At 55.0% G+C, this 24,883-nt stretch overlaps 6 protein-coding genes across 6 annotated transcripts; 4 read left to right on the top strand and 2 right to left on the bottom strand.

Moving 5' to 3' along the window:
• The first annotated feature begins 5 nt into the window (after positions 1-5).
• BZA05DRAFT_433680 (uncharacterized protein) lies at positions 6-1,601 on the top strand. Its single transcript, XM_051486273.1, has 5 exons — positions 6-469; positions 538-642; positions 703-1,097; positions 1,165-1,250; positions 1,312-1,601. Exons 1-5 carry the CDS (start codon positions 245-247, stop codon positions 1,569-1,571), a joined length of 1,071 nt encoding a protein of 356 aa, XP_051342977.1. The 5' UTR covers positions 6-244; the 3' UTR covers positions 1,572-1,601.
• Positions 1,602-2,848: 1,247 nt separating this feature from the next.
• On the bottom strand, positions 2,849-4,638 carry BZA05DRAFT_471134 (uncharacterized protein). Its single transcript, XM_051487944.1, has 3 exons — positions 3,639-4,638; positions 3,234-3,588; positions 2,849-3,173 (listed from the first exon to the last, which is right to left on the bottom strand). The coding sequence occupies exons 1-3, from the start codon at positions 4,333-4,335 to the stop codon at positions 3,044-3,046; spliced, it is 1,182 nt and encodes a 393-aa protein (XP_051342976.1). The 5' UTR covers positions 4,336-4,638; the 3' UTR covers positions 2,849-3,043.
• Positions 4,639-5,594: 956 nt separating this feature from the next.
• On the top strand, positions 5,595-6,407 carry BZA05DRAFT_415715 (uncharacterized protein; the record flags this gene model as incomplete). The annotated part of the gene is made up of 5 exons (XM_051485332.1): positions 5,595-5,625; positions 5,718-5,846; positions 5,972-6,019; positions 6,106-6,231; positions 6,331-6,407. The coding sequence occupies 5 exons, from the start codon at positions 5,595-5,597 to the stop codon at positions 6,405-6,407; spliced, it is 411 nt and encodes a 136-aa protein (XP_051342975.1).
• A 1,673-nt stretch (positions 6,408-8,080) lies between these two features.
• BZA05DRAFT_441636 (uncharacterized protein) lies at positions 8,081-9,811 on the top strand (the record flags this gene model as incomplete). Its single annotated transcript, XM_051486686.1, has 1 exon — positions 8,081-9,811. One exon carries the CDS (start codon positions 8,081-8,083, stop codon positions 9,809-9,811), a length of 1,731 nt encoding a protein of 576 aa, XP_051342974.1.
• A 175-nt stretch (positions 9,812-9,986) lies between these two features.
• Positions 9,987-11,434, bottom strand: BZA05DRAFT_386971 (uncharacterized protein). The gene has a single exon (XM_051482527.1). The coding sequence runs from the start codon at positions 11,105-11,107 to the stop codon at positions 10,265-10,267; it is 843 nt and encodes a 280-aa protein (XP_051342973.1). The 5' UTR covers positions 11,108-11,434; the 3' UTR covers positions 9,987-10,264.
• Positions 11,435-12,561: 1,127 nt separating this feature from the next.
• BZA05DRAFT_332419 (putative glucan 1,3-beta-glucosidase precursor) lies at positions 12,562-14,335 on the top strand (the record flags this gene model as incomplete). Its single annotated transcript, XM_051480648.1, has 5 exons — positions 12,562-12,759; positions 12,821-13,088; positions 13,167-13,432; positions 13,487-14,209; positions 14,282-14,335. 5 exons carry the CDS (start codon positions 12,562-12,564, stop codon positions 14,333-14,335), a joined length of 1,509 nt encoding a protein of 502 aa, XP_051342972.1.
• Between the last annotated feature and the right edge of the window lie 10,548 nt (positions 14,336-24,883).

Genomic DNA, 24,883 nt, shown 5'->3' with positions numbered 1-24,883 from the left:
CCACCGCAGACGTTCCGCTGGGCGGGACCTTGTACCTACATACCGACGAGATGGTGATTCCAACTCCCGCTCCTTTCTCCGACCCATATTGTCGGTCGGTGAGGCGGACTCTTGCGGGTGGATAAAATCCCACTTTTCCGTTCCGACCCAGTGCAGCGGCGGAATATATGTACGGGGGGCGGTCCCACCCCCCATCCGCTCCCAGCGAAGAACATTCGATACGACGTTACATGGCCAGAAAGCTATGTTCACAGGCTTCTATGCGCGTGATGCACCGCCAAGCGGTATACTCGACGCCGCCACCATCGCAGCCCAAGGACTTCCGACCGACTCGCTTACGCCGCAGTTGACCATCTCGGCGGGGATACTGTCCGCCGTGGCGACGCTGATCGTCCTGTTCCGCCTCTATGGACGCGCCGTGATCTTGAGGGTCGTCGGCTGGGACGATTATTGTGTCATCATTGCCGCCGTGAGTTTTTATACCCATACATACCACCTCACTCGCTATGGTTCGTTCGCTCACGGCGGTGTCATCAGGTACTCGCTCTCGGCCTCACGGGAACAATGTTCGCCAGCGCCCACTACGGTCTCGGCCAGCACGCCTGGATGGTTGGATACGCCAACATCGAGATGATCCTGAAGGTATGCACTTCCCTCCCCCTCCTCCGCCATTCCTCTCGCGCACTGACAACCTCCCTCCAGTACGGCTACCCCCTCCACATCCTATACATTCTCAGCCTCGGCTTCTCGCGGTCCTCGCTGCTCCTGCAACTCATTCGGCTGGCGCCAACGCCGCGGCTGCGCAAGGCGTTCTGGTTTCTCTTCGGCTTCAGCACGTGTTTCACGCTGGCAGCCTTCCTCTCGCACGCGCTGATCTGCAAGACGAAGCCGTACCTGTTCTGGGAGTCCAAGGACCCAACTGCAGACGTGCGCACGGGGCGGTGCATCTCGTACGGCACGCTGCAGCTCGTCATGGGCGTCATCAACATCTTTACCGACTTTGTCGTGTGGTTGAGTCCGCTGCAGATTATCTACAGCGTGCGCTTGCCCCGCTCGCAGAAGGTCGGGCTATTTATCGTGTTTGCGTTTGGCGGGTTGTGCGTCTCCCCGAGTTTACTACCCCCGGCGGGCGAGTGCTGCATCGCTAACGTACTGGAGGAATAGGGTCTGGATCTCTGCTATAGTCCGCCTCTACTACGCCCGCGTGGCCGCAAAAATGATCAGCGAGAACATAACCGTAGACCCAACCTGTCCGTCCCCCGTCCAGGCTGTCCCTCCCCCCGCCCCCTCACCCCGCTAACACAACCGCAGACCGCGCCCTCCCCATCGCCCTCTGGTCCAATATTGAAACGCACATCGCCATCATCTGCTGCAGCATACCGACGCTCCGGCCGTTCCTGAGACGACTGCTGCCGGCAAGCATCATCCCCACCAGCAGCTCCAGGTCCAGGTCCAGGTACAGGGCGAACGACCAGTCGTATCCGTACGAGCTGGAAGGCGTCGAACAGTTCAAGAAACTGAAGCCCGATAACACGGCCGGGACGTCGAGGGAGAGGGTCGTGGATGTTTAGACAGGAGTACTTTGGTAGTCAGTGCGTAATAGATGGGGGGGGGGGGGGGGGGGGGGGCTGGCTCGGACAAAAACGAAATCGACTCCTGATCCACGGATCGTTCCGCCGTCTGCGTGGAATAGCTAAGGCATATGTTTTCCCCCTCCATCGACAGGAGGAAGGGAAAGGAGCCGGACGAGTCGGATTCTGCGGTAGATATATAATCGGTTGTGCATACTCGTAAAGTATTTACTATCCACATACTTACGTTCATGAAATTTAATGATGCTCAACATTTCCAGTCGTTTCATCCTCCAGAGTCCAAAGTCCAGAGCGTAACTACGGTATTCGGCTCCGAGAGAACATCACCAACCCCTTTTCTTGTTTTGTTTTTCATGAATACGAAGCGGTTATGCATCAAGATTGAAGTTCCCGCACAGTTGAAACTCGGAACGAGCAGATGAGCATACGTATATATGTACCAGCGGATATCGCAGTACCAGCATCCTCGGTCGTCTGATCCGATCCAGTGTTCGACTGTCGACATATTTAGTCCGGTCCGGACTGCCTAGATCGGCTCTCGTCGGCCATCTGGATTCTGGACGGACTGCGTAAAAGTAGTCCGTCCAGTCCATGGATTCCACCACCACCACCACCACAACCGCCACCACCATCATTTCCCGACTACCTATGTATGTAGAACCCACGAGTCTCACTTCGTAGATCCGCTTGATGTCCTTAGTCCTACCTATAACCGCCGCAGCGGTTTCGCCAACCGCAACCGCAACCGCAATCGCAATCGAATCTTCAACATAACCACAGTGTATCACTCGTCCCACCTCCAACTTGGCACACAACTACTGTGCGCACAAGCACACGCCATCACTCGCAGTCGGCACCGCATTGTCCGATGGTCTCACTTCAGCTGTGCTTCAAAGTTCAAAGTTCATGGAGCCAAGTTCATGGAGCCAAGTCAGTCGCCATAGGTAGTCGACTCTGCTCTAGAGTAGGTAGACAGGCCGTAATGCATGCGACAATAAGTTTGATTTCCTCTCTCTTCTCTCTCTCTTCTCTGAATACAACCAAATTTCCTTCTTTCATGCAGGGTCAAAAATCAAAAATCGTCACATCTCCGCAGATCCCGAGATAAACTCCTCCAGAGTCCACCCAATCCATTTTGTACCTATTGGAAATCCGCAACCTGTTTCCTTCGCCAACGATGCTTATAGTTGCTATCCAAAGCTCCAAACGCAGCAAAACAAAAGGTACATGTTACGTCGTAAGTTCATGCTATACCCAAAAAAAAAAAAAAAAAAAAAATAAGACGCTCGCTGTGTACACCGTATACTCCATGATATCGTAGAGAGGAAATATTGCAAAAAATCGTAAGTGGGGGTGAGGGGTTGGTCAACCGTGGAAGGGAGACCAGATCGTGTTGGTTTTTTGGGGGAATGCAGTTGCTCGTTGTGGTTTCGTCCGAACATCGCCTCACCTCACGACCGAGTCCGATGTCTCGGCTGCGGCCTCACATGGATGCAGTAGGTGCAGATGAAGACCTTTGGCAGAGTCCTGCGGTTGCCGTAGCCTAGACACTTCAGGTGCAGCCAGTATTTGCAGGAGTCACTGTAAACCCCGTCAGCACCGAGCATCCAGTCGCGGCCAGTGGAGTAGGTAGGCAGTTACCATTCCACCATAGTCTTCCCGCCGTCGTCCTGCCGTCCGCAAACACACCTCGTCTCGCCGGTGGCATCCCCGTCCACATCCGATAGCGCCCGGTCGGAATCATAGTCGGGGTCTGTAACGGTTGTGGGCGAGGCGTTTCCGAGGTGATGTCTGTAGTGGAAGCCGCCATCGGCGAGGGGGCGTCGACGGAACTTCCGACGGGGCGTGGGTACGGCGGTCGTGCGGGACATGATTGGAGACGACGAGCTGGTGTCGTGGGTAGATCCGGGTTTGCCGGAGCGATTGAGCGTGCCGTAGGTTCGCTTTAACGTGTTTCTGGGGCGGGCCGATCGTAACATCGCGGGGGAAGATCCGGCTAAGTCACATTAGCACGACCACCAACTAGAGCTAGCGGAAGGTACTTACCGCCACCACCACCACCGGCGGCACGGCTCTGAGCCAGTAACCGTTTCAGTGCCGTAAGAGCATCGCCGTCCGCATCACCAATGTCCATGGGCAGCTCAATCGGCTCGTCAACCACCGTTTCTGCCTCCGATCCGTCTTCATCCAGGTCCTCGAATTGAGGCAGTTGAGGTGTGGGGTTGGTAGCGAAAGATTGCGATCTTCTGATATGGCCGTTCAACGGCGGTGGACTGCTTTTTAGCGGTGTCGGAAGAGTCGTCGACGCAGATTCCGCCCTGTTCCTCCTTCCGTTTACTCTCGCCAGTACACCACGGGCTCTTTTGGGCGTCCTGGGAGCTCCAAAACTGGCCGCCAAGTTTGTGCTGCTGTGGAACATCTGGTCGGAACCGACGGCGCTGCTGCACCTCCGGCGGCGGTACGAGAGGTATTCGCTCCCGTCAGGCGCCATTCCCCTCGGAGCATCCCCATCGAACGAGGAATCGCTTTCTTCGAACGAGTCGTATCCACTGGAAATATTATCGTCGCCGTCGATTGCCGTTACGGTTGCATGAACTGCCGGCTGCTGATACACAACGGTGGCCTTTGCTTGTGCCCTACCATCGGCAGAGATGGCGAGCACCACTTCAGTGCGAGCTCTCTTGGTGGGGGATGTGCGGATTCGAGAACTGCGGGGGTTCATGGAGGACTTCGGGAGAATCATTCGTACGGCTCGCCCGTCGTCGTCGTCGCTCGCCGGATGCTGAGGTGGAGGAGAATTGTTGCGAGGGGCGGTGAAGTGGTTGGTTGGAGGGAGGAAAGAGGAAGATGAGCTCGGTGGAAGGTGGGCTTCAGGCTACCGAGGAGGCTAGTCATGGGGATGCATGAGACCGGGATTGAGGACGGGCACTCTACGTCAACGGGAGAATTTAGTGATCATTGATTGTCGGAGAATGGGCTACGTATGAGCGCAGAGCAGCCAGCGGAAACGAAGGGAATGCGGGGCGATCAGCAAAACAAAGAGAAGTTTTCTCTGACGAGGCCCCATCCTGGCTGCCGTGAACAAGCACATTCTCACGCACAAACCTGACAAAGAATTGACGGCTAAAGATGAGGTGCCTACGCGGTAGTAGCTATTCGCAGTTAAGGTATGGTACGTTGTCGTAGCATGTCTCAGATCCATATGTAGTCGCTGGAGGAGCCCACTCTCGAGCAGAAGGACGGCGTGTAGCAAACCGCAGCGTGTCCTCAGCAGTTGCCGCGGCCCAGTCGAAGATTACGTCCGGAAGTGTGTTGTGCAACTCATGTCGGAGGCAGTTGTCCTGGGTTCCAGCTTGATATCTCCCAGACTCCCAATCAAAATACGATACGTAAATTGAAGTGTTCGGAAAGGAGGTTGTGGAGGAAGTGGGGCAGGTTATTGTCCAATGGGCACCCGCCGCTAATCGTAGGAAATGAACGGTGCTCCGCACCAACCAAGCGAGAAGCATTCCGTCCCTGTGGTCCTCTGTCCAGATCCTCAAAAACAATTGTTCATGTAAATGGGTGTGTATGACCCTTGAAAAGGTGAACGACCCGTCGGAACGGCAGCTTTGCGGTGGACACTTGGTGGTACGAATGTCTTTCTGCGGGGCAGTGAGTTCATAGAAGCGGCCTCAATTGAGTATTTGCAGCCCCATTCACCAAAGTCTCCCGACCCGACATGGAAATGATTCGTATGGGGAACGGAGTGGGAGGGTGAACGACATGTGAAAGCACATCGATTGTCCAAGCGAAGTCTTAATCGGGCACGGACCACCCAGCCCAACCCAACCCAAATTTCGCATCATATTTGCTAATAGATACCCCGCCATCGATCCCCAGCCGGCGCACGTTTCTAAAAGTTTCCAAGTTCTCCTCCATCCGCCAAACAAACTTTGAATCCACATTCCCGCCCAACCACCGACCCGACGCAAACTCCCGAGTCCCGCCAACAACAACAACATGGCCGAAACAAGTATCTACGACCGCCCAAGTCCGTCCCTGTTCCCCGTTCCCGTCCCCGTTCCATCCCCGTGTTCCTCAGCGCAAGCAAGCAAGCTGATCGTTGCCCGGGCCCCCAAAAAGTCACCGATGCGACGCTCACGATCCGCGTGATCAAGAACTTCCCGTACCGGACGTACAAGAACGTGATTCTGCACCACCTGGACCTGACCGCGCTCACGGCGGGCGAGCTGAAGGAACTGGTCAAGACCCGTACGTCACCCCCGGCGCGCGGCCACCAGACTCTCACTCCGACCTCCGACCTCCGACCTCCGGCCCCCGATGGCGCTGACGATGACGCGAATGCTGACGCGGTTTCACGCTACCTACACATAAAGATGTGCAAACCCAGCCCGGTTTCAAGGCCTACAAGACTCTGCAGCCCGGTATGCGCGGCTCCTCCCCCGACCCCCCTCCCCTCCGCGCGACTCGGGGTGCAAACTGCAAACACTGACGCCGCCGGCACGCGCAGATACCCTCAAGCTGTACACGAAGGCGCACGGAACCAAGACCAACAACTTGATCATCAACATGGAGGACAAAGAGGAGACGCTGATGTTCCGCGACGACAGCGCGACGCTGGCGAGCTATGGCTGCGGTGGGTGTCCTGACCTGTCCTGTCTCGCAGCGGCGGCGGAGGTGGTGGCGGAGGTGGTTGCGGGAAATGTGGTGTACTGATTCTCAAGCGGCGAGGCAGAACACGAGACCGAGATATCGTTCTTTGTCCTCAAGGACTATGAGGAGTTTAGGGCGAATCCCGAAGAGAAGTGGTGATGGGCCCGTGGAAGGGAGGGGGGATGTGCGATGTGCGATGGGATACCGGTAGTTACGTTCGTGGCGCAAAATGACGAAGCAGCGTACGTCTTCTCCGCCTCGATGTACTCACCCTGAGCGGCCCTACTGATGGACGGACTGCTTGTCCTACGTACAGTAGATAGCCTGTCCTGTGGGTATACCTACATACTTAGGTACGGCAGCTTAGTTGAATCGGGCGATATTGGACAGTGGCAAGTGCAGAGATTATCGGGAATTGTTTTCCTGTCGAGTACCTTCTATGTACCACGTTCTGGGGCCCAGAGATCTAGGTGTCATACATCGAAAATACCCGAGTGGGGCCATCGGATTTGGCGGAGTTCTGGCCTGAAGTGAGAAAGGTACTGTTTGGCGATGGTTGATACGGCAGGAACAATTGCAGACACAACGAAAAAGTTCATTTCAGTATTCGAGAACACAACGTCACCATATCTAATATGTTCCCAGGAGCAGTGCTTATCCGGCCCCGCTCACACATGTCCTCGGGAGATTGCCAGGGAACATAAGGCGTCCACCATCCCAGCTTTTGGAATAATCTGGAGTATATATCCGGGGGGCCTGGCGATCCCCGCCGCCGCGAGCCGACGCAGTGATTGAACTTTGAAGTGATTGAAACAAGCGATTGCCTAGGTATGATGGCTGGATCCAGACGGCGATGAAACGACTGTACATAGTCTGCAGGGGATCCAGATCGCCTGGAATTAATGCAGGGTATGTATGGCGGAAGCGGGAGTGGGAGAGGGGAGGGGGAGGCAATCAATCAAGCAAGCAACTCAATTCTACTCCGAGCTGGAGGGAGCTGAAGAGCTGAGCTCCGCATCGGCTCATGTCAAGTATTCTACCTAACTAATCAGCACACCCTGCCACCGCTTCCTCGTCGCTTTGACCTACTTCGGTAGCTAACAAGTATTCAGTACTGTAAAGTAGCCGATGACTCAACTGCCTTGAACTGCCTTGCTTTGCCTGATTAACAGAAATTAATGCGCTTCTGGCCTTTTCGAAGCGGGTAGCTCCCCCCGCGCCTGGAACTGGAACTGGCGGAGGAGAGCGCCATTCCAGGAAATTGAATATCAATATCAATTCAAAACAGTGGCTCCCTTGCTCCTGTTCCTGCATACAGTCAGTCATCATAAAGGCATCATACCTACAACGTAGAGTAGAGTAGGTAGAGTAGAGTCCAATATATCGAACATGCAATCGGGGTAGGTAGTATGATAGGTAGGAGAGTGAGTGCACCACGTTTCCACGTTCCACATCCCACGTCCGACTTCCAACATCCAACTTCCACTTCCAATCCTCGTCCATATAGGTATTCCGTCACTTCCTGTTCTACATGCCTAGGTAGAGCCTGGGCTCTGCTGTCTGCCTGTCCATTCGCCATTCGGGTATTTGCAAACGCCACGATCAACCGTATAGCCTGTGGGTATCCGTCCGTATGTCCCCATTCAGTCCTGAGCCTATGTACGTACATACAGCTAACAACAAACACAGCACAAACACAGCTCACAGCACACAGCACACAGCTCATCGTGCAGCCGGGCCCGAAGGAATTGGTTACAAACACCTCTCCGCCGCCGCACACATACACACCTACCCCACTCTCCCTCCGATCTCTTCGCCCAGCGGCAGCAGCAATGGCTCCCCGCACGCTCCTCACCTTCAACGACGCCCTCATCGCACGAATCCTGCAGTACCTACCGACGGCCTCCCTCTTCACCGCCTCCGTAGTCTGCAGCCGTTTCCGGCGCCTCCTCTTCTCCTCCGGCTACGTCTCCCAAGCGCTTCTAAAACCGCACCTGGCGGTCCTGCGCTCCCGCTTCGGGCCCGCCACGGTCCCGCGCAAGCTCGCGATCTCGGCGGTGCGGCAGCTTTTGTCCCTCTACGCGCGACAAGCGCTCTTCGGCGAGTTCTCCTCGACCGTGACCTACGACGTATCGGACCTGTGCTGCGCGGCGGCGACATGGCGCGATGCGTGCGCCGTCCCGCTGCGCACCCGGCGCTTCGCCGTCTCCGCCAGCCTGCTGGCGTACGCGGTCAAGAATAGGCGCGTGCACGTCTTCGACACCCGCCGGACGCCGGTGCGGCTGCTGACCACGCTCAAGCTGCGCGCGCGCGCGGTGGCGCTCGCCGTGAGTGAGGCGTTTCTTGCGGTCTTGGACGAGACGGGAGTGCATATGTATCAGCTCCTGGCGAGGGACACGCCGAAATTCATGCCAGTGCATACATATAGCATCACAATTCCCGGATTGAAGGACCCCTGTGCTATCGCCATCACGCCGGAAAGGAACTCGACGCCGCTGGTGGCCGTGCTGGGTGCGGAGCTGGTGCTGGTGCACCCGAGCCACGCGCTCGCGGAGCGGCGGGGCCGGTTCTTCCGGCCGGAAGCTGCGGCGGCCCCACTCCACTCCGAAAAACAAAAAGCCCGAGCCAGCGTTTCCTCCAAGTCCAAATCCCAGCCGCGGAAGCACGAATGGATCCTGACCTCCCCAGGCCTGAGCATCAACCTCTCACCGCCCTTATCCTTCAGCATGTCGGGCCGCCAGCTCTCTGTAAGCGCACAGGGACACTCCGCATTCCTCGGCGCCGCCTGGAGCAATGAGGACTCGCACGAGCTCGCGCGGCGCCGCATAAACGGGCTGAAGGACGGCGCGGCCGCCGGCGCGGCCGACCAGCAGTCCGACGATGACGCCGAACTACTGTTCAAGCACTTCCGCGGCGCGCGCCGATGGGTGCCGAAGCACCTAAACACTGGCGGGGGCGGAGGTGGGGAGGGCGCGGGCGGGGTGCAGGTCACGGACGCAATGCATATATGGGATAGCTACTATATCCTCACAGAGCGCGAGAGCGGCGCGGTGCGCATCGCGACCGTGGCGCCGTATGAGCCCCGCTGCACGCTGTACCGGCGCCCGCAAAGCCGCGGAGACGCAAATGCCGGCTACGCCGTCTGGAGCCAAATCGTCGACGGCCGCACCGTCGCCGGGTACATCGCCTTCTCGCCCGCCGAGGGAAGGCTGAACGTGCTACCGCTGGAGCGGATTCCGTGGACGGGCGGCAGGGGCGGCCGGGGGAGGGGCCGGGAGGATGTGGATGTGGATGTGGGCTGGGAGCTGGTTACCACGTGCAGAGATATTGCGATCGGTTCTGGAGAGATTCTCGGCATGTCGGCGGGGAGCGAGCAGGTCGTGGTCGTGTTTGAGGACCGCGTCGTGGTCGTTAGGCTGTGGGTGCGCGAGGTGGGCGGCGTCGGCGATGAGCGCTGTGAGTGGGCTGTCGACAGGAAGGGCGGTGTGCACCGCGATTGGGAGGGGCGTGGGAAGTTGAACTTGAAGTGTTTACGCTCTGAGGAGGAGTGTTTGCTGATGTGATGTGGTGGGGCGGGCGGACTTGTATGGCCGCTGGCGAACTACGAATGTATTGTACGATAGAGAGAGAGCTCGGCAGTTGCCAGTTGAGGGCCCACATTTGGTCACGGCGCGGGGTGGCTTGCATACCTACCATAGGAACATATGAATAGCAAGCAAAGCAAGCAAGCATGAACTACCCCCATCGTCCCTATGTATGATAGGTAAGGAATAGCGAACCACAACAGAGCGAGAGGTATACCGAATCGTCAAGTCATGATCATGATAATAATAATAACCGTGTACTCCCACCCCCCAGGACCCATTCCCAACCTCAACCGACCGACTAACTCACCAACCTTTGAAATGGCAAAACACATTACAGGAGACTCCGCGACAAAAAGGGCCAAAAAGCAACGCAAACCAAGATAAGATAAGATAGGTAAAGAACGAACTCGCAGCAACCATTTTTCCAAATCAAACCATCTCATCCTTCTCCTCGAAGACAACCGTCCACTGCCGATCCACCGGGCCGGTCGAGATCTCGCTCCACCGATCACTCTCATCGTCGCTCTTCCCGTCATTGGCGGAAATATTCGAGTACTGGCTCTCGCTCATGGAGACGCACAGGTCGGCGTAGGAGCCTGCCGTCGGCATCTCGGGATCGTATTCCCTCTCATTCTCTTGCTTGTTCTTGTTCTTGTTCTGCGGGATCGAGACGGCCGAGGTCTCCAGTTTGATGGCGGCCGGGGAGGGTCGGCGGTCCGCGTCGAGAGATTTGATCGCTTGCTCGGTCAGTGGCACGTGCGTGTACGAGATTGTTAGGTCGTCGTCCGCCGGGGGAGGTGTGGGCGGGAGCTGTACCGGGACGCTATCTACCGCAGGCGGCAAAGGGGGGCGCTCTGAGGCCGCAGCGGCGGCGAACGGGTCCGGCTTCTCGGCCTCGGGGGTTTGTAGACGGGCTTGGTCGTGCTGAGGTTGCTCGTGTTGTGGCTGCTCGTTCTGCTGCTCCTGCTGCTCCTGCTGCTCTCCCAGCCCTTCCCCCGCCCTCCCGACCCGTTCCAGCGCAGTAGACGACGTCTCGGTACCGACCAGGAAGATATTCGCGCCGTCGTCATCGATCCTGGAGTGTGAGAGCCATCCGCACTGTGCAGCGATCTTATACGTCCCAAGCAGCGTCCATGACTCTGGACGCTCGTGGTCGGCGGGGATCTGCTGGAACACCTCGAACGGCGCCGGCGGCAGGTAGGTCACGCTCTCTGGGTGCAGCTGGCGGAGGCTGCGCGAGAGACGGAGGTGCGGCGTCGTGGGGAGGGTCATTGTGCTTTGTTGTTGTAGTTGATGTTGGGCGGGCGGCTGGAGAGGGCGGGTTGGAGGGGAGGGGGTGAGGCGATGTGGACAGTGGGGAGCTTTCTACGGGCCCGGGGGAATTGGAGTGTTGGAACAGGTAGAGGTACGGTAGGTACGGCACTCTAGTTATCGCGTTGAATTTTGAAACGGGCGAGAATGCAGCAGTGCAGCGCTGGGCTCGGTGGCTGCCGTGTGACTCGCGCTAGGCCAGTTGCAAAGCTCCATTATCGATATCCAGATAGCTGTTGGAGAATTAGCGAACTTATTGTTGGGAGCTGGCGGAGCTGGTGGTGGTGGTGGTTTACTTACCACCTTGCAGGTGCGGGCGGTTACGAACGGGTTGGTGGATGCGACAGATCTCGATCAGGACCACGGTATCTACGCTATCGATGACTGGATTGTAGTAGGCAGACATGGCGGAATTGTGGAGTCTTGCATTCGTGTCGGTACTATATCTATACGTTTCTTTCTCGCTGTGGGCGTCGGGAATGGCATCAGGTATGATCATACTTATGTAAGATTTATCTGGAGCTCTCAGGGTCTATCGGCACGGTTTAGCTGGAGAATCCACTGTCTTCGGTACCGGTACTACTAGTAAATAGCACTCACGATTTATCCGCAGCGTCCACTGTCCACCGTCCACTCTGGGAAATCGGCACCGGGTGTTTGCCCATGCAGCCGCCAATCAGAAACATTGCGGATCGTCCAACAGCTGCTCCAAACACTTGGCCGCAAGCAACAACAACGGCCAAACCGCCTGTATGCATACCAAGTCAATCCCCTGCACTGCATGAGCGTTCTGATGCACATCACATTAGTATTAGAGCACTGTATGGAACGCGAGTACTTTATGCACCCCGCCTCCCACAGTGGCATTGTCATGTCCCTCGGCATCGTCACCACAATCCATTCCGCCCACCTTCCCCCCTCCCTCTTGCAGACCCTTGATACGGCTACTTATTCATACAAATACAAACACCCACTGCGACATCTCCCGCGATTGAACTCCCGACTGGACTGCGTCGCTCCTCATGAAGAAATACTTTGACAGGTTGGATAAGAAGTTCAAGCTCAACGAGCGCCTCGGAATATCCTTCGATGACCATGGCGCCAGCAGCGGCCACCATCCCCAGCCAGTTGCCCAGCCGCAGCAGCAACAGCAGCACCAGCAACAGTTCCAACAGCCTCATGCTCAGCAACCTCATGCGCAGCAGCCTCATGCTCAGCAGCAGCAACAATTCGGACAGCAACAATTCGGACAGCAAACCCAGCAGAACCAGTACCAGCCACCACCGCCTCCGCCGCCACAACAGCAACAGTTACATACAGCCTCGCCACCACATGCGCAGTTCCCCCCACCTCCGCCGAGCATACCGCCTCCGCCTCAAGCTCAAGCTCAGGCTCAGGCACAGGTTCAGCCCCGCATGGGCCCACCAACAGTCCCCGAAATCAACCGGTACCGCACTCATCACGGCGCAAACATTGGCTCCGTGTTTGTGCTCGAGCGATGGCTGTTCCCGGGAATGTTCCTCGACACGGCAAAGGGCGGCAGCGAGCTCTCCGCCGTGAGCGCATGGGTGGAGGCCCACGGAATAGAATCCGCACGGGCCAAATGGGAAGAGGTCAGTAGCAGCTACACTCCCGCTCCCCGTCCATCGTTGACTCGGGATTTGTATCTACCAGCACTGGGCTTCCGCGATGACACCCGCCGACTGGGTGTTCCTGCGGGACACAGCGAAGGTCACCTCCGTCCGGCTGCCCATTGGCTGGTTCACGCTCGGCCCGCACTACTGCGGTGGCACCGCGTTCGAGCCGTATGCGGCCGTGTACGAGAATGCGTGGATGTGGGTGCGCCGGTACGTGCAGGCGGCAGCCGAGCACGGCATCGGTGTGCTCTTGGATCTGCACGCGCTTCCCGGTGGCGCAAACACGGATGAGCATTCCGGCACTGGTATGTCGCCGCCCTTACCTGGTGTGGAGCGGGGGTGAATAAGTACCTACATACTCACCTGTGCCATGGCCGGAATAGATTCGAAAAAAAGTGAGTTCTGGGAGAATGATTGGTTCCGGCAGCGCGCGACAGAGGTGCTGGTGGCTATCTCGAGGGCCGTCGCACAGGATCCCATCATGAAGGTCTGGGTTATCGGACTGCAGCTGGTCAATGAGGCCATCACTGGCGCTGGTGATCGCGGAATGTGGACTTGGTACGATGGTACGCTCGGTGCAATTGCGGCAATCGACTCGACATTGCCGGTCTATCTCAGCGATGCGTGGAACAGTGTTCCTGCCCTCGATGTTTGTTTTCACACCCGCTCCTCTCACCCTTCCGAATGCTGACGGACATCCCAGTACGCTGTGGGCAAGAACAACGCCCGCCGTAGCAACCCGCTCATCTCTCCTCCCTTGGTAATCGACATCCACAAATACTACTGCTTCGACGCGTACAACAAGAACCGCTCGCCGGCGGAGATCATCGCGACAATCGCCAAAGAAGGCAGCGACATCGCCAGCTACAACGACAAGGAAGTGGGCACTGTGATCGGCGAGTACAGCTGCGTGCTCGACGGCGAGTCGTGGGCCAAAGTCTCGGCGGAGGCACGGCCCGACCTCGTGCGGCAATTCGGCATCGCGCAGTCGCAGCGCTGGGAGCAAACGCTGAAGCCGGTCAACGGCGGCGCCTTCTTCTGGACCGCGAAGATGGCGTGGATGGACGGCGGCGAATGGGGCTTCGTCGAGCAGAGCCGCAAGGGCAACGTCGTCCCACCCGTCGGCCTCACGCTGGCCGAGCAGCGAGTCGCCGAGATCGCCGCGGAGGCGAAGCGCGAGCAGGCGAGAATCAGAACTATCGCTATCGAGGAACACGCGGAGTACTGGAACCAGAACGCCCCCGGACAGAACATGGAGCACTACCGGTTCGCGGCGGGATACGATGTCGGGTTCTGGGATGCTCTGACGTTTTGGGAGTCCGCGAGGAAGGGCGCCACGATTGGTTTCGTCAACCTATGGTCGGGAAAGAGGCTCAGGGAACATGTGGCCGAAACGGCGGGTTTCGGAAGTCAGTTCCTGTGGGAGGTAAGTCCGGCCCTAACCCCAGCCCGAGTATAGGGATACCTGTGGGGATGTATACACTGACAATCGGCGTAGTTTGAACACGGCTTCAAGAGGGGCCTGAAGGATATGGAGAGCTTCATTAAGTAGCTTTCCGCCGCCGCCGGCGATGGTGGATGGCGGGCGAGTGTGGGAATGGTATGCTGTTTGGTGGGTTGGTGAGTTGGTGTACTTGTACATACGGTAACAACAGTGAGGGGAAAGCCATTGCCTCGATCGCGCACCGTCGAACGGGAAACAACGAAACGGAAAAAATTGCCTGTAGGCTGTTGTAGAGTAGAGTGCTATGATATGAGTTGATATGAGTTGATATGAGTTGATATGAGTAGATACCAATACTGCTAGGCATTATCTAGTATCTAGCATCTGCTAAAGGTTCAGGTTCAGGTTCATGATCTCTCCATGGTTGATCCGTCCCTTCCTGGCTCTAGATACATACAGTACTATAGGTAATGACCGATTCCTCGAGAGTGGAGTACCCTATTGGAATTCTGGAAGTCTGGAAGTCTGGAAAACGGACTGGCTTTGTGGCTTTTTGGCTTTGTAACTGGAGGCGAGCAACCGCGAGTACCGTAACCGCGTGAATGCTGTAGATTGTTACTACTGTAGCCTGTAGGTAGGATCATATTGTATCACTCGACATCCTGACGGCCGCCCTGGTTCCCCGTTCTCTGCAGCCTGTAGAGTAGTCCTCCTCCTCCATAAAGACACCTGGTCCCAGGACCCCCTACTAGTAGGTCACTCGGCGTGTGGACGAGGAAGTGGACGACAACCTTCTAAGCCCCCGGCCAGATATGGCCGGCTGTCCCGACGGGCGGACGGACGGACGGACTAGGTAGTTACTACTCCTCAGCCAGGATACATAGGAATAGGAATCCGTGCAGTGTTCGACATAGTCTGGTCCGGACTGTAGTCCGTTTAGTCCGTCCAGTCCGTCCAGTCCGTCCAGTCCAGTTCAGACTGCCAAGATCTGGTCCATTCCGGCCCCATAGACGGACTGCGTAAAAATATGTAGTCCGTCCCAACACCGCTCCCAGACGGACTGCTAAGATACAGTCCAGTCCAGTCCAGTCCAGTCCAGTCCGAGGCTCGAGACGGATGGACTGGACCGACGGACTGGACTGGACTATGTATGATAGAACACTGAATCCGTGAGCATCCGCCTTCTGTGAATCCGTGTGAATCTGCGGGAAGGTTTGCACTGTGCACTGTGCAGTTCCTGACATCGGATATCGGACATCAATAGGGCCCTAGGTACTAGGTAGGTAGAGGCTATAGGATAGATCGGATGTGTCTGCTGTATATATGCATGGAAGTTATAACTCATAGAAGTTAGGGTGGTGGTGGTGGTGGTGGTGGTGTAGGAGGAGGAATCGTCCTGCAGGCTAGTTACAGGTTGTAGGTATTCCAGATTGCAGTCATTCCTCCCGTCCGGACCGTGGCGAGCGTAGAGAATTCCCACACAAGATGCTTAGCTACGATTACCCGTCGAAGGACATTCCAAAATGGATATCATGGAGCAGGTTTCAGTTTCTGAGTGAGTGAGCGGGTAGGGCCACATCCCAAGGTATCACTCGAGGCTATTCCTTGCTTCGTGCGGTCTGGACGGAGACGGGTGGTCACTGGTCAGATGACCTCAAGGAATGTACATTGTATGTATGTACATATGAGTTTCCAGCCCCGTCCCACAGCACCAGCGCTTCTCAGCATGCTCGATCGAATAGCTGCTCGCCACAAATCCGTACAGCCCGACGCACCGAGAGTTCTAGCCCTGTTGGCCGAACCACGCAGATCAGTCGGGGGTTGACGCCAACATCGCCGCATCGGACAATCCATCCATCTATCCACGCCGCCCAAAACGGAAGCCGACGACGACGCCTCCGCCGCCGCCGCCGCGAGGCTGGGGCAGCACACGCCCCTCCCCCCACCAGCGTCCCGAAACCCCGTCACCGCAGGTATGTATTGTACATCGATCCGGCCACCCAGATCGGAGGGAAGGACCTACAGCGACAACAAAGTGTCCTCTGGTGGAGTTCTGGCTGGGCCGTGCCTGTGCCTGTTCCGTGCGTGCGTGCGTAGCACAGCAGCGGATCCGGTGCCACCCTGCCTGTCTGCGGTGGAAGTGGAGTCTCGGTGTCTCCATGTCTGTCGCGCAGCTCACGGGGGTGAGGGGGTGAGGGGGGTATAAGTACCCATCTACGTACCGCACGTACTCTATATACACCTGCTCCGTATTATCGCCCGTATGTATCATAGATACATACATAGATCCAGAGACGGCCTACTAGCAAAGCACCCGACGCTGTGGCACCTTCGCGGAGAAGCTGTAGAGTAAAGGGAGGGATGGAGGGAGTCCGAAAGGAAAAAAAAGGTTCCATGCCTCCGGGCCCACCGTGTTCGCGATAGAGTGCGTTGACCACAGCCAGGCACTGTAGAGTACCTACTTGGTATGCCGTGCTCTCTCAACGGAAGGCCGAGCTGGGGGGGGGGGGGGGGGGGGGCGTGTCTTGTTGGGTCGCGGATTTGCTTTTGGCGAGATCAAGATTTGGCGGAGAAGTGGGATCGAGGCCCTGCATACTGAGGGTTATATAGTATAGGGCTTGAGGAGGTATATCCTGCAAGTTGATATAGGTAGGGTGCGAGGGAGGAGAGGTGCAGGATGAGTCTGGGCCCCGCCTGCAGTGTCGGTCGGCCAAGCTTCTGTCTGTCTACGTACAATCTGCAGTGTACAATGGTGAGGTCGGTGAGACGGTACAACCCATCCAGCAGTTAGGTCGTCGGCTAGTATGTACGTGCTTTCGCCTCACTTTTCGGGCGTGACAACATCGTGTCGAGTGATGCGTCATGCAACCACTATGGAAACTTGGGTAACTGCACCGGGTTACGCTGCACACCCCTACGGAAACCTGACCGTTCCGTACCGTTCACTTGCTAGTGCCCTACTAGAGTACTCTACATACGTCAAGCCATTTCTTCACCCATCCATCCATCCGCAAAAACCGTCGGAGGAGCCGACTCGCACTGCTACACAGCAGATAAGGACATCGAGTCCAGTCCGGGTATGAGTGAACAAGTGAGTGAGTAAGCAAGCCGCCAGCAGGCATTCATTGCATATCTAGGCAAGTACTTGCCTATATCACTATGTACGGACATGATCTCCGTCGATAGTAAACGATGATCTTTGCGGCCCGCCGCCACCACCACTCAATTCCAGAGATAACCCCCCCCCCCCTGGTTGGATTTTTTTTTCCAGCCGGGCGCCTGTCGAGATTCCTAGATAGAGCATCCACCGCGACCATTATCCCCTCCCTCTCCCCCCATGGACCGAATTCGCCGGAGCGGTGCAGAGCGGACTAGACCAGGTAGTGTTCCACCATTGCCTTCTCGCCCTCGCTCGAGCACGAGTGAGAAGACGTGACAACCCGTTCCCTTCCTTCCCTGTCAACTTCGCCGTACAGATTTACAGGGAGCGCATCCAACGGCCAGTACCTACCGTACTATACGTACTGGGTAGTCAGTAGTTACCAGCTATGTACCACCCGGACCAAAGACAGCACGAAACACTCTATCGTCTACCTATCTAGGTTCTTAAGTACTTATACGGGATGTACAAGTGCCCGTTCGCTTTCTGATGCAATTGCTGACGTGAGGAGAGGAGAGGGGAGCCAGGAAGGGAACGAAGGGATTCTCGGTCCGGTCCCGCCCCGTAGTTATGTAGATAGAGTACTCTACGAGTGCGCACGCACGGGGGATGATCGCCGGTATGTGTAAAGTAGGTACTCTGTGTACCTACAATACGTGGAGCAGGTAGGTACGGGAGCCTGCATAAACGTGGTTGAAAAGAACGAAAGAACACATAACTTGAACGTTCCTTCAGGCTTCGGCCATCGCATGGCTCTCACCAGCTGCTATGTACAACACATATGAGCAATGGAGTATATCTGGATCAGTTGCTTTTGCTCTGCACACATCATTCAAGGTTGACGGAACTTCTCGAAACCAAGCAAGAAAGAAGAAACAAAGCTAAAGAAACAAAACAAAAAAAGCCTGCCTTTATGCACGTGCGGCCCTGCCAATCCGTTGGGATTCGAAACGCGGCTGGACAAGGAATTGCAAAAAAGTAAACAGATCAAAGATCGAAATGGAAATGGAAATCAAAATCAAAAAGGAAAAAAAGAAGGAAAAAAAAGAGATCCAAATAACCGGCAAAGGGGAGGAAGATTCAACGCTATGCTAGAATCAGGGATCCGGTGATTGATTTCATACATAGGCGATTTCTGCGATTTGTTTTCTTTTTCTTTTGGTCTAAAAATACGTTGGCAAGTGGTTGAAAGTCGAGACTCGAGGCAGCTTGAGACGAAGGACCAGGTACTCTACCAGGTATCAGTGACTGCGGTACCTTGGTAGCCAGTGGCGCTATTTCTTTGGCGAGCATAACGCAAGAGGCGGGCAGGACAGGGCGGGCGGGCAGACGAGTGACGGCCATGAACACGACCGGAGCGCGGAGCCCAATTGCCCGAGAGGCGCCGTGTGGTGCAATTATTAAGTTCAATAACTATATGGTATGCCTGTGCCAACGCTGTTTGCTCCGTTGGTGGGGGTCCGATTCTTTTTATGTTTCATCCAACTTAACCGCCTTCTCCACCCCCCACCTCACGCGTTATCGCGGCACGTACGATTATTCGTATTGTGTATTGCCACTCTTTCCGGCTAAGTTGTGTAGATACGTATGTGCCTGGCATCTGTCCTGATGACGATCTGCTGGGAATCACCTCCTCTTCGGCCTCCTTCCTGCTCCCTCCTCCTCCTCCGGGGGACTCGTGGGAGGATGGAAGAGGGCTGGAGATACACAAGCCAAACCCATCGACTCACCCACACATCCACTTCCCACACACCCACACATACGACGCACATGCAGGGCGAGTCTGTCGGTCGGTGTGAAGCTTCGTGCCTGGGCATGCGGTGCGCAATATATATTGCGGCGCACCAACCGCGGCCGACCGACCAAGCGAGTAACGAACGCCGTGGTTAGTAGGCAAAAAGTGCGGGGAGAGAAGAGCTTATTGGGGTACGTATGTGAGTAGAGTACGTCATGTACGTAGATATGTAGGTGACGGGCTTGTGAAGATGATCCACCTTCTCTGTTCGGTGAGTGTCGCTTCGCTTGGGGGTGGGGGGTTGGAGGTGGATGTATGTAGATCAATCATGTGCCCCCTTACCCCCATCGTCCATCCAGGAGAGACAGAGAGAGATACGGATCGTATGCATCTGCCAGCGCAGGAACACATGCGTCGCGGGGAATAGCTGCGGCAAGTCGATGGAGCGCTTCCGGGTTCGCACGCTCGTTTCGGTAGCGGGGGTTTGCATTGATCATGAGCGGTGTGGTTAGACACGATTGACTTTCCAAGGAATAGAGTATCGAACGGGACCTGAAGAGATGCAGATATGCAGAGGTGGTGGTGGTGGTGATGGTGGTGGTGAGGATGATGAGGATGACGATGGAAGGGGAGTGGGGTAGTTAGCTATGGTGGTGGTGGTTAGTGATGATTGGCAGGTGTTCCGGTGGCTGGAAGCTACCTGGTTGGAGTAACTGCTAGTAGTAGTAGCTCTGTTATCTCGCCCCATCTCACCGTATGTCGGTATCCGCGATATTGAGATGCCGGCGCACCATTAGGTTCACGTCGTGCTGACGCTGGGGATCCGGGATGAACCGTTGCCCAATCGGCCTTGGAAACGCATCTCGAATGGAATGTTGTTGGACTAGGTATCTTCATGCCTGGGTATTTCTGCGGAGCGAGACTCGCTCGCCCCCACCCAGCAGACCTACCTCTCAGCACCCTCCGGCCGAAGACCACCTTCCTACATATGTATCGCGATACGGTACGGTGCATCCAAGGTATCTGCGTGATAGGTATGTAGTTGGTCGGACCGCACAATTCTGCGGAAGGCCACGCATTACGCTTGCTTGTAACTGAGTATGTACCTACTTCGTACATGTAGATACCGTAACGACGTCACTCAACCCCGGCTTCGAAAGGATTCTCGGCTTGGGCGCTCAGAGTCTATGTACGCAAGACTGATCTTCTTCGTTGTCCCTTTCCAGCAGTAAATTTCCGACCAACTCATCTGAAGTAGGTACTGCGAGAACCTTTCGTATGACGTTTGTCGCCTGGTAGTTATGCATGGTGGCAGAGGATCAGGTGATGGGTGAGGCCTCGGGGACGGTGAGCAAGGCTAGGGTTGATCAGGCTGGAAGGTGTTCAGGTTGGACGATCTCGATAGCTATCTGAGTAGAGCAGAGTAAAGTCAAGTAGAGTACCGTAGATGAATGGAGGAGAGTAGAGTCGAGTGCCGTTACCCCCACTTAGTCAGTGGATCTCTTATGTTGCGTTTTTGCGCTTAACTAATTCCCGAACAGGACACGACTTTTACTCTGGCTATGTAAGTACTTCTTACTATTTATGCCTGATACGCCACACGATGGTCCGTGGTGCTGTGCATTTACCCTATAGGTTTGGCTGTAGTTATGCTGCGTATTTCCCAGTATTAGTACGATATCCCGTACAGGTAATTCCCAGCTGCAGTCCTGTTCGTGGATCTCTAATCTACTCTGCATAACTAACTACTGGCGGAAGCCATCTCTCCCGTAACTACTTTTATACAACTTCACTGCTAACCAAGTAAATAACCACCCAGCTCAGCCCCGGCACCATTTTATTTCGAAGCATTGCTTTTCCACAACGCTTTGACATCAAATCTTCGCGCATAGTTTCATTTCCACCTAATCTTCCGCACAGCCCATCGCCACGTCTATGAAGAGTATGTACCAGTGCATACATGAATACATTCCAACGTTATCGATCTCCAACAGACAGACAGACGCATGCTGTCAGCAAGCCAGACGCTGGGCCACAGGCAAGCGACTGGGTGGAATGAGCAGGCATGACCAGAGTAACTGACTAGGTAACTACTCTAACCAACCACTGGGAGTTGCTTCTTCGGTTGAAGCAGTGGCACAGCAAGGACCCGGTTAACTACCTATAGTACAGGCATAAATATATAGGGGTGACGTTTTTGTTGGATCTCGCTCTCTCTCACAACCGAGAATCTCTTCCGTGAGTTTTCTCTATGTACCTACGTATCCCCCCTTCCGTTTTGGTTATTGCCGTAAGAATTGTTTTCATGCATACCCACGTCTCTCCCCGAGGGAAGGGGTGACCGTAAGGTTTCTGGTGGATATGTATTCTCAATTGAAGATTGGCGATTAGCAGATGTCGAACCATCGCAGGAGCCCATTCGGAGGCTAAAATTTGCATTGAAAGATGCTGGAGTACACGTGCCGCAGTAGTTATTCGAGTAGGTACCTTCCGGAAACACTGCTGTTCCCTCCTGGCTGATTGTACAATACATACGCACTGAAACGGGTTACGGATCTCTCCGTCGAAAGTCGAGCACCGAAGGCCAGTCACTAGGTATGCATAGTAGGTATCTAGTGAAGTGGAGTAAAATACCTATATAGTAGCAGTGGCTTCCGCCGCCTACGCATCATCGGCAAGGGCGATTGGGAGGTCGGCAACGCGGATATCTAGAGTACTACCTACCTAGTAGGAACAAAGTCCTCATCGGCACCGTACGGATATATAGCGGTGGAGAATTTAAGCCCCGAAACGGGAGTCGAAGTCACATGACATCTGATCCGCCTACCAGGACTTTGCAAGTTGCAAGTCGTGTATAACTAGTACCAGTACATACACTTGGACAGTGGATCATCGACATACTGGACCGCGGAGTGTCCCAGACCCAAAGTTCAGCCCAGATTTAATTACTACCGGTAGTAGACTTGATGGAACCCGGAGAAAAAAATTAAGATGTATATCTATAGGAAGGAGAGTCTCCCGGGAGCTCTGAAAGAATCAAACGTTGCTGCCGGGACGAGGGAATGATCTCGACGACCTGTCACCTGCCACCTGTCACCTGTCACCTGGAGGTGTATTCGAAATTTGAAACTTGGAAGTTGAAACAAGTGAATAAGAAAAACCGATGGATCGTGAAAAACCGTGAAGGTTGACGGAGCAGTTTTAGTTATTCAATAATGGAACGAAATAGATGGTGCATAGAATAAAGCCCCTGGAAGTCTGGACCACAATCTGCCAATCTGGAGTAAAACAAAACAAAACAAAAACTAGAATAAAACAAAAAGAAATGGGACAAAGGTTTAAGGACCGGTATTCAATTTAGCTGCCAAGGGTTCAATCCGTAGACAGACGCACTCCTATGTAGAGTCCTAGTAGATACCTGCAGAATTCGGCTGGCCTTCCGTTGCCGATAGTTAACTCCTTAAACTAGAAATGTAAGTAGATTTAGCTGTGTATGCACTGCTGGAGAAAGCAGGTGGGAAGAAGGACCCTAAGTTAGGGCCCTAGGACCCTTGGAAGATCGATGATGAAAGACTACATATGTACATGCCTAGGTTTGATCGTGTCTCTGGGCCATAAATACACATCCGCATATGTAACTACTGGGGACGTATATCTAACTAGCAAAACAAACAAACCACAGGATCCAGGTCTCGCTGCAACTTGCGTCTCTCGCGAGCCGCGACTCGCCGGTATCTAATATCTACTGCTATCCCCGACTCCCAACCCGATTCCCAGCCCGACTCCCAGCCCGGTGATCGTTGATCGGCGGCCACTGCCGGGAAGATCCAGTGATCCAGTGATCCACCCCAGCTGTTCTCCCAATGAGTGGGGCTGCCCTGCTACTACCAAGATGGCCATGGACGGAATCTCCAGTACTATAGATCGATCACGGCCAGAAATTGGAATCGAGTGATGTCGTCTGCACTCCATGTCGTCCGCACCCAGGGACAGGCAGGCAGGTGCCAGGCACACGCAGATAGACGGACAGAGGGACACTGGACAGAGGAACAGAACAAATATATATTGGGTTTATTCCTCATACCGGTGCAATGTACGTACCACATATCAGCTGGGTCGTACGGGGTAATATAATCGTGCTCCCAGGTACATATATACGTAAAAACATTAATGGAGTAACAGGTGTGTTCCTCAAGAAATGGGACCAAACCTCAAGGCTCACGCTCTTAGCATACCTAGTATACCCACCTAGTATTGCCCCCCTCCCCCGGGAGCCCGCCCCACCACCGGTCAGCCTGCCAGCCGGCCTGCCGTCCTGGCTAACAATCCTCGGCAGTTTAACCAAACGAGAAACGAAACGAACATGACGATGCTATGCTATGTAGCCAAGTGTGTAGCTAAGTGCAAAAACAAAAACAAATACAACAACGGTGGATCGATAGTTTGACGATGACGATATCTAGATTCCACACTGCACAATACCTAGAGTACATACAGTCCGACACGATACAGTCCGATATCGGTACAGTCCGATACGATCCGGGACGATGCACGATGCGCCAGTCTATCTGTCTGTCTGCCACAAACCCTCGTGGGCCCTGGTAGTTTTTTCTTCGTTGCGCTGCAGATGCCGAGATATCTATGTGATCCCTGTGCATCTCGCCCAACTGCCCAACTGCCCAACTGCCCAGCTGCCCAGCTTTGTGGGGGCCCTCAAGCCTCAAGCCTCAAGCCTCAACTTCCAGGACTCGAGTCTCGAGTCTCGACTTTCAGATTTTCAGACTTTCGGTCATCGATTTTCTGTAGTTCTGTAGTTACCGCTGGCTTGGTACACACGACTACCTACCTCACACGTACACATGACTACTCTACCGTACCCAGTGCCCACTCAAGCCCGAAATCCACTTGGAAATACATATCCGTATCCATCTCCTTCCGTAGCTTGGAGTAGTTATGCGCGTGCCGTGCTATGCTGTGGTGTGTGATCGATTACCTAGCCTACCTACCCATCCTAGCTTGCCGGAAAAACAGGCGATGGTGATGTGGGTGGATAAAAATACATAATGAAATGGCCCGAGCTTGCAAGTCACAAGTGTGGTTGGCATGATGTATGCATAGGTACCGTATCTATCTGTTCCGGAATACCGGGAAACGCCTGGCAGTTCTATGATCTATGACGATGCCGGCACATACATACACACATACATACCGGTACATACATAGACGGGTTGGAGACTTGGAGACTTGGAGACTACACGATCGTACGGTGCGGTACCCACCCAGCGCGGATGTCTCTGATCTGATCTGATCTAATCGTTATCCCGCAGTAGGTAGTTCTCAAGGGTGGGGGAGAGGGGGTTGGCCAATAAAATCCAGGCAATGATTCCACTCCCATCTCGCTGAAGCCAGGAGCGTCAGAGGCGGCGTGATGCACGACGTCGACAACACTCAATGCCCAGCCCATCTGGCAGTCCTGGCGCTGCCGGTGCCCTGGAAACTGCCCTGTATGCTGGAAGCTGCCCTGGAAGCTGGAATGAAGGGTCAAAATCTCGGTTTCCAGTGTGCACTTGCAACTTGCACTTGGATGGTAACGATTCACGAAAACGCGAAGCCGTGAGAATAGTTCGGCAGAAATGTAGGTAGGTAGATGGGGTTCTTTCCCGATGTTTTAAACACATATATAGAGTACATAGGAACAGCTGTTGTGGCTCGGGTTTCGATCTTCCGATCCTAGATGAAGTCTGAAATACCCATCGATGGT

This window comes from Tricharina praecox (genome assembly GCF_024521635.1).
Source record: "Tricharina praecox strain CBS 144465 chromosome Unknown BZA05scaffold_3, whole genome shotgun sequence".
Lineage (NCBI taxonomy): Eukaryota > Fungi > Ascomycota > Pezizomycetes > Pezizales > Pyronemataceae > Tricharina > Tricharina praecox.
The sequence above is the reverse complement of the archived record's forward strand: the minus strand, read 5'-3'. Positions and strand labels throughout refer to the sequence as shown.

What these genes read in the sequence shown, in the direction of transcription:
- BZA05DRAFT_433680 (XM_051486273.1), top strand. Translation starts at nt 245, where the DNA reads ATGTTCACAGGCTTCTATGCGCGTGATGCACCGCCAAGCGGTATACTC. An exon ending in ATTGTGTCATCATTGCCGCC is followed by an intron (nt 470 to 537) that starts GTGAGTTTTTAT and finishes CGGTGTCATCAG; the next exon opens with GTACTCGCTCTCGGCCTCAC. An exon ending in GTGTTTGCGTTTGGCGGGTT is followed by an intron (nt 1,098 to 1,164) that starts GTGCGTCTCCCC and finishes CTGGAGGAATAG; the next exon opens with GGTCTGGATCTCTGCTATAG.
- BZA05DRAFT_471134 (XM_051487944.1), bottom strand. Translation starts at nt 4,335, where the DNA reads ATGATTCTCCCGAAGTCCTCCATGAACCCCCGCAGTTCTCGAATCCGC. An exon ending in CGCCGGTGGTGGTGGTGGCG is followed by an intron (nt 3,589 to 3,638) that starts GTAAGTACCTTC and finishes AATGTGACTTAG; the next exon opens with CCGGATCTTCCCCCGCGATG. An exon ending in GGGAAGACTATGGTGGAATG is followed by an intron (nt 3,174 to 3,233) that starts GTAACTGCCTAC and finishes CGGGGTTTACAG; the next exon opens with TGACTCCTGCAAATACTGGC.
- BZA05DRAFT_386971 (XM_051482527.1), bottom strand. Translation starts at nt 11,107, where the DNA reads ATGACCCTCCCCACGACGCCGCACCTCCGTCTCTCGCGCAGCCTCCGC.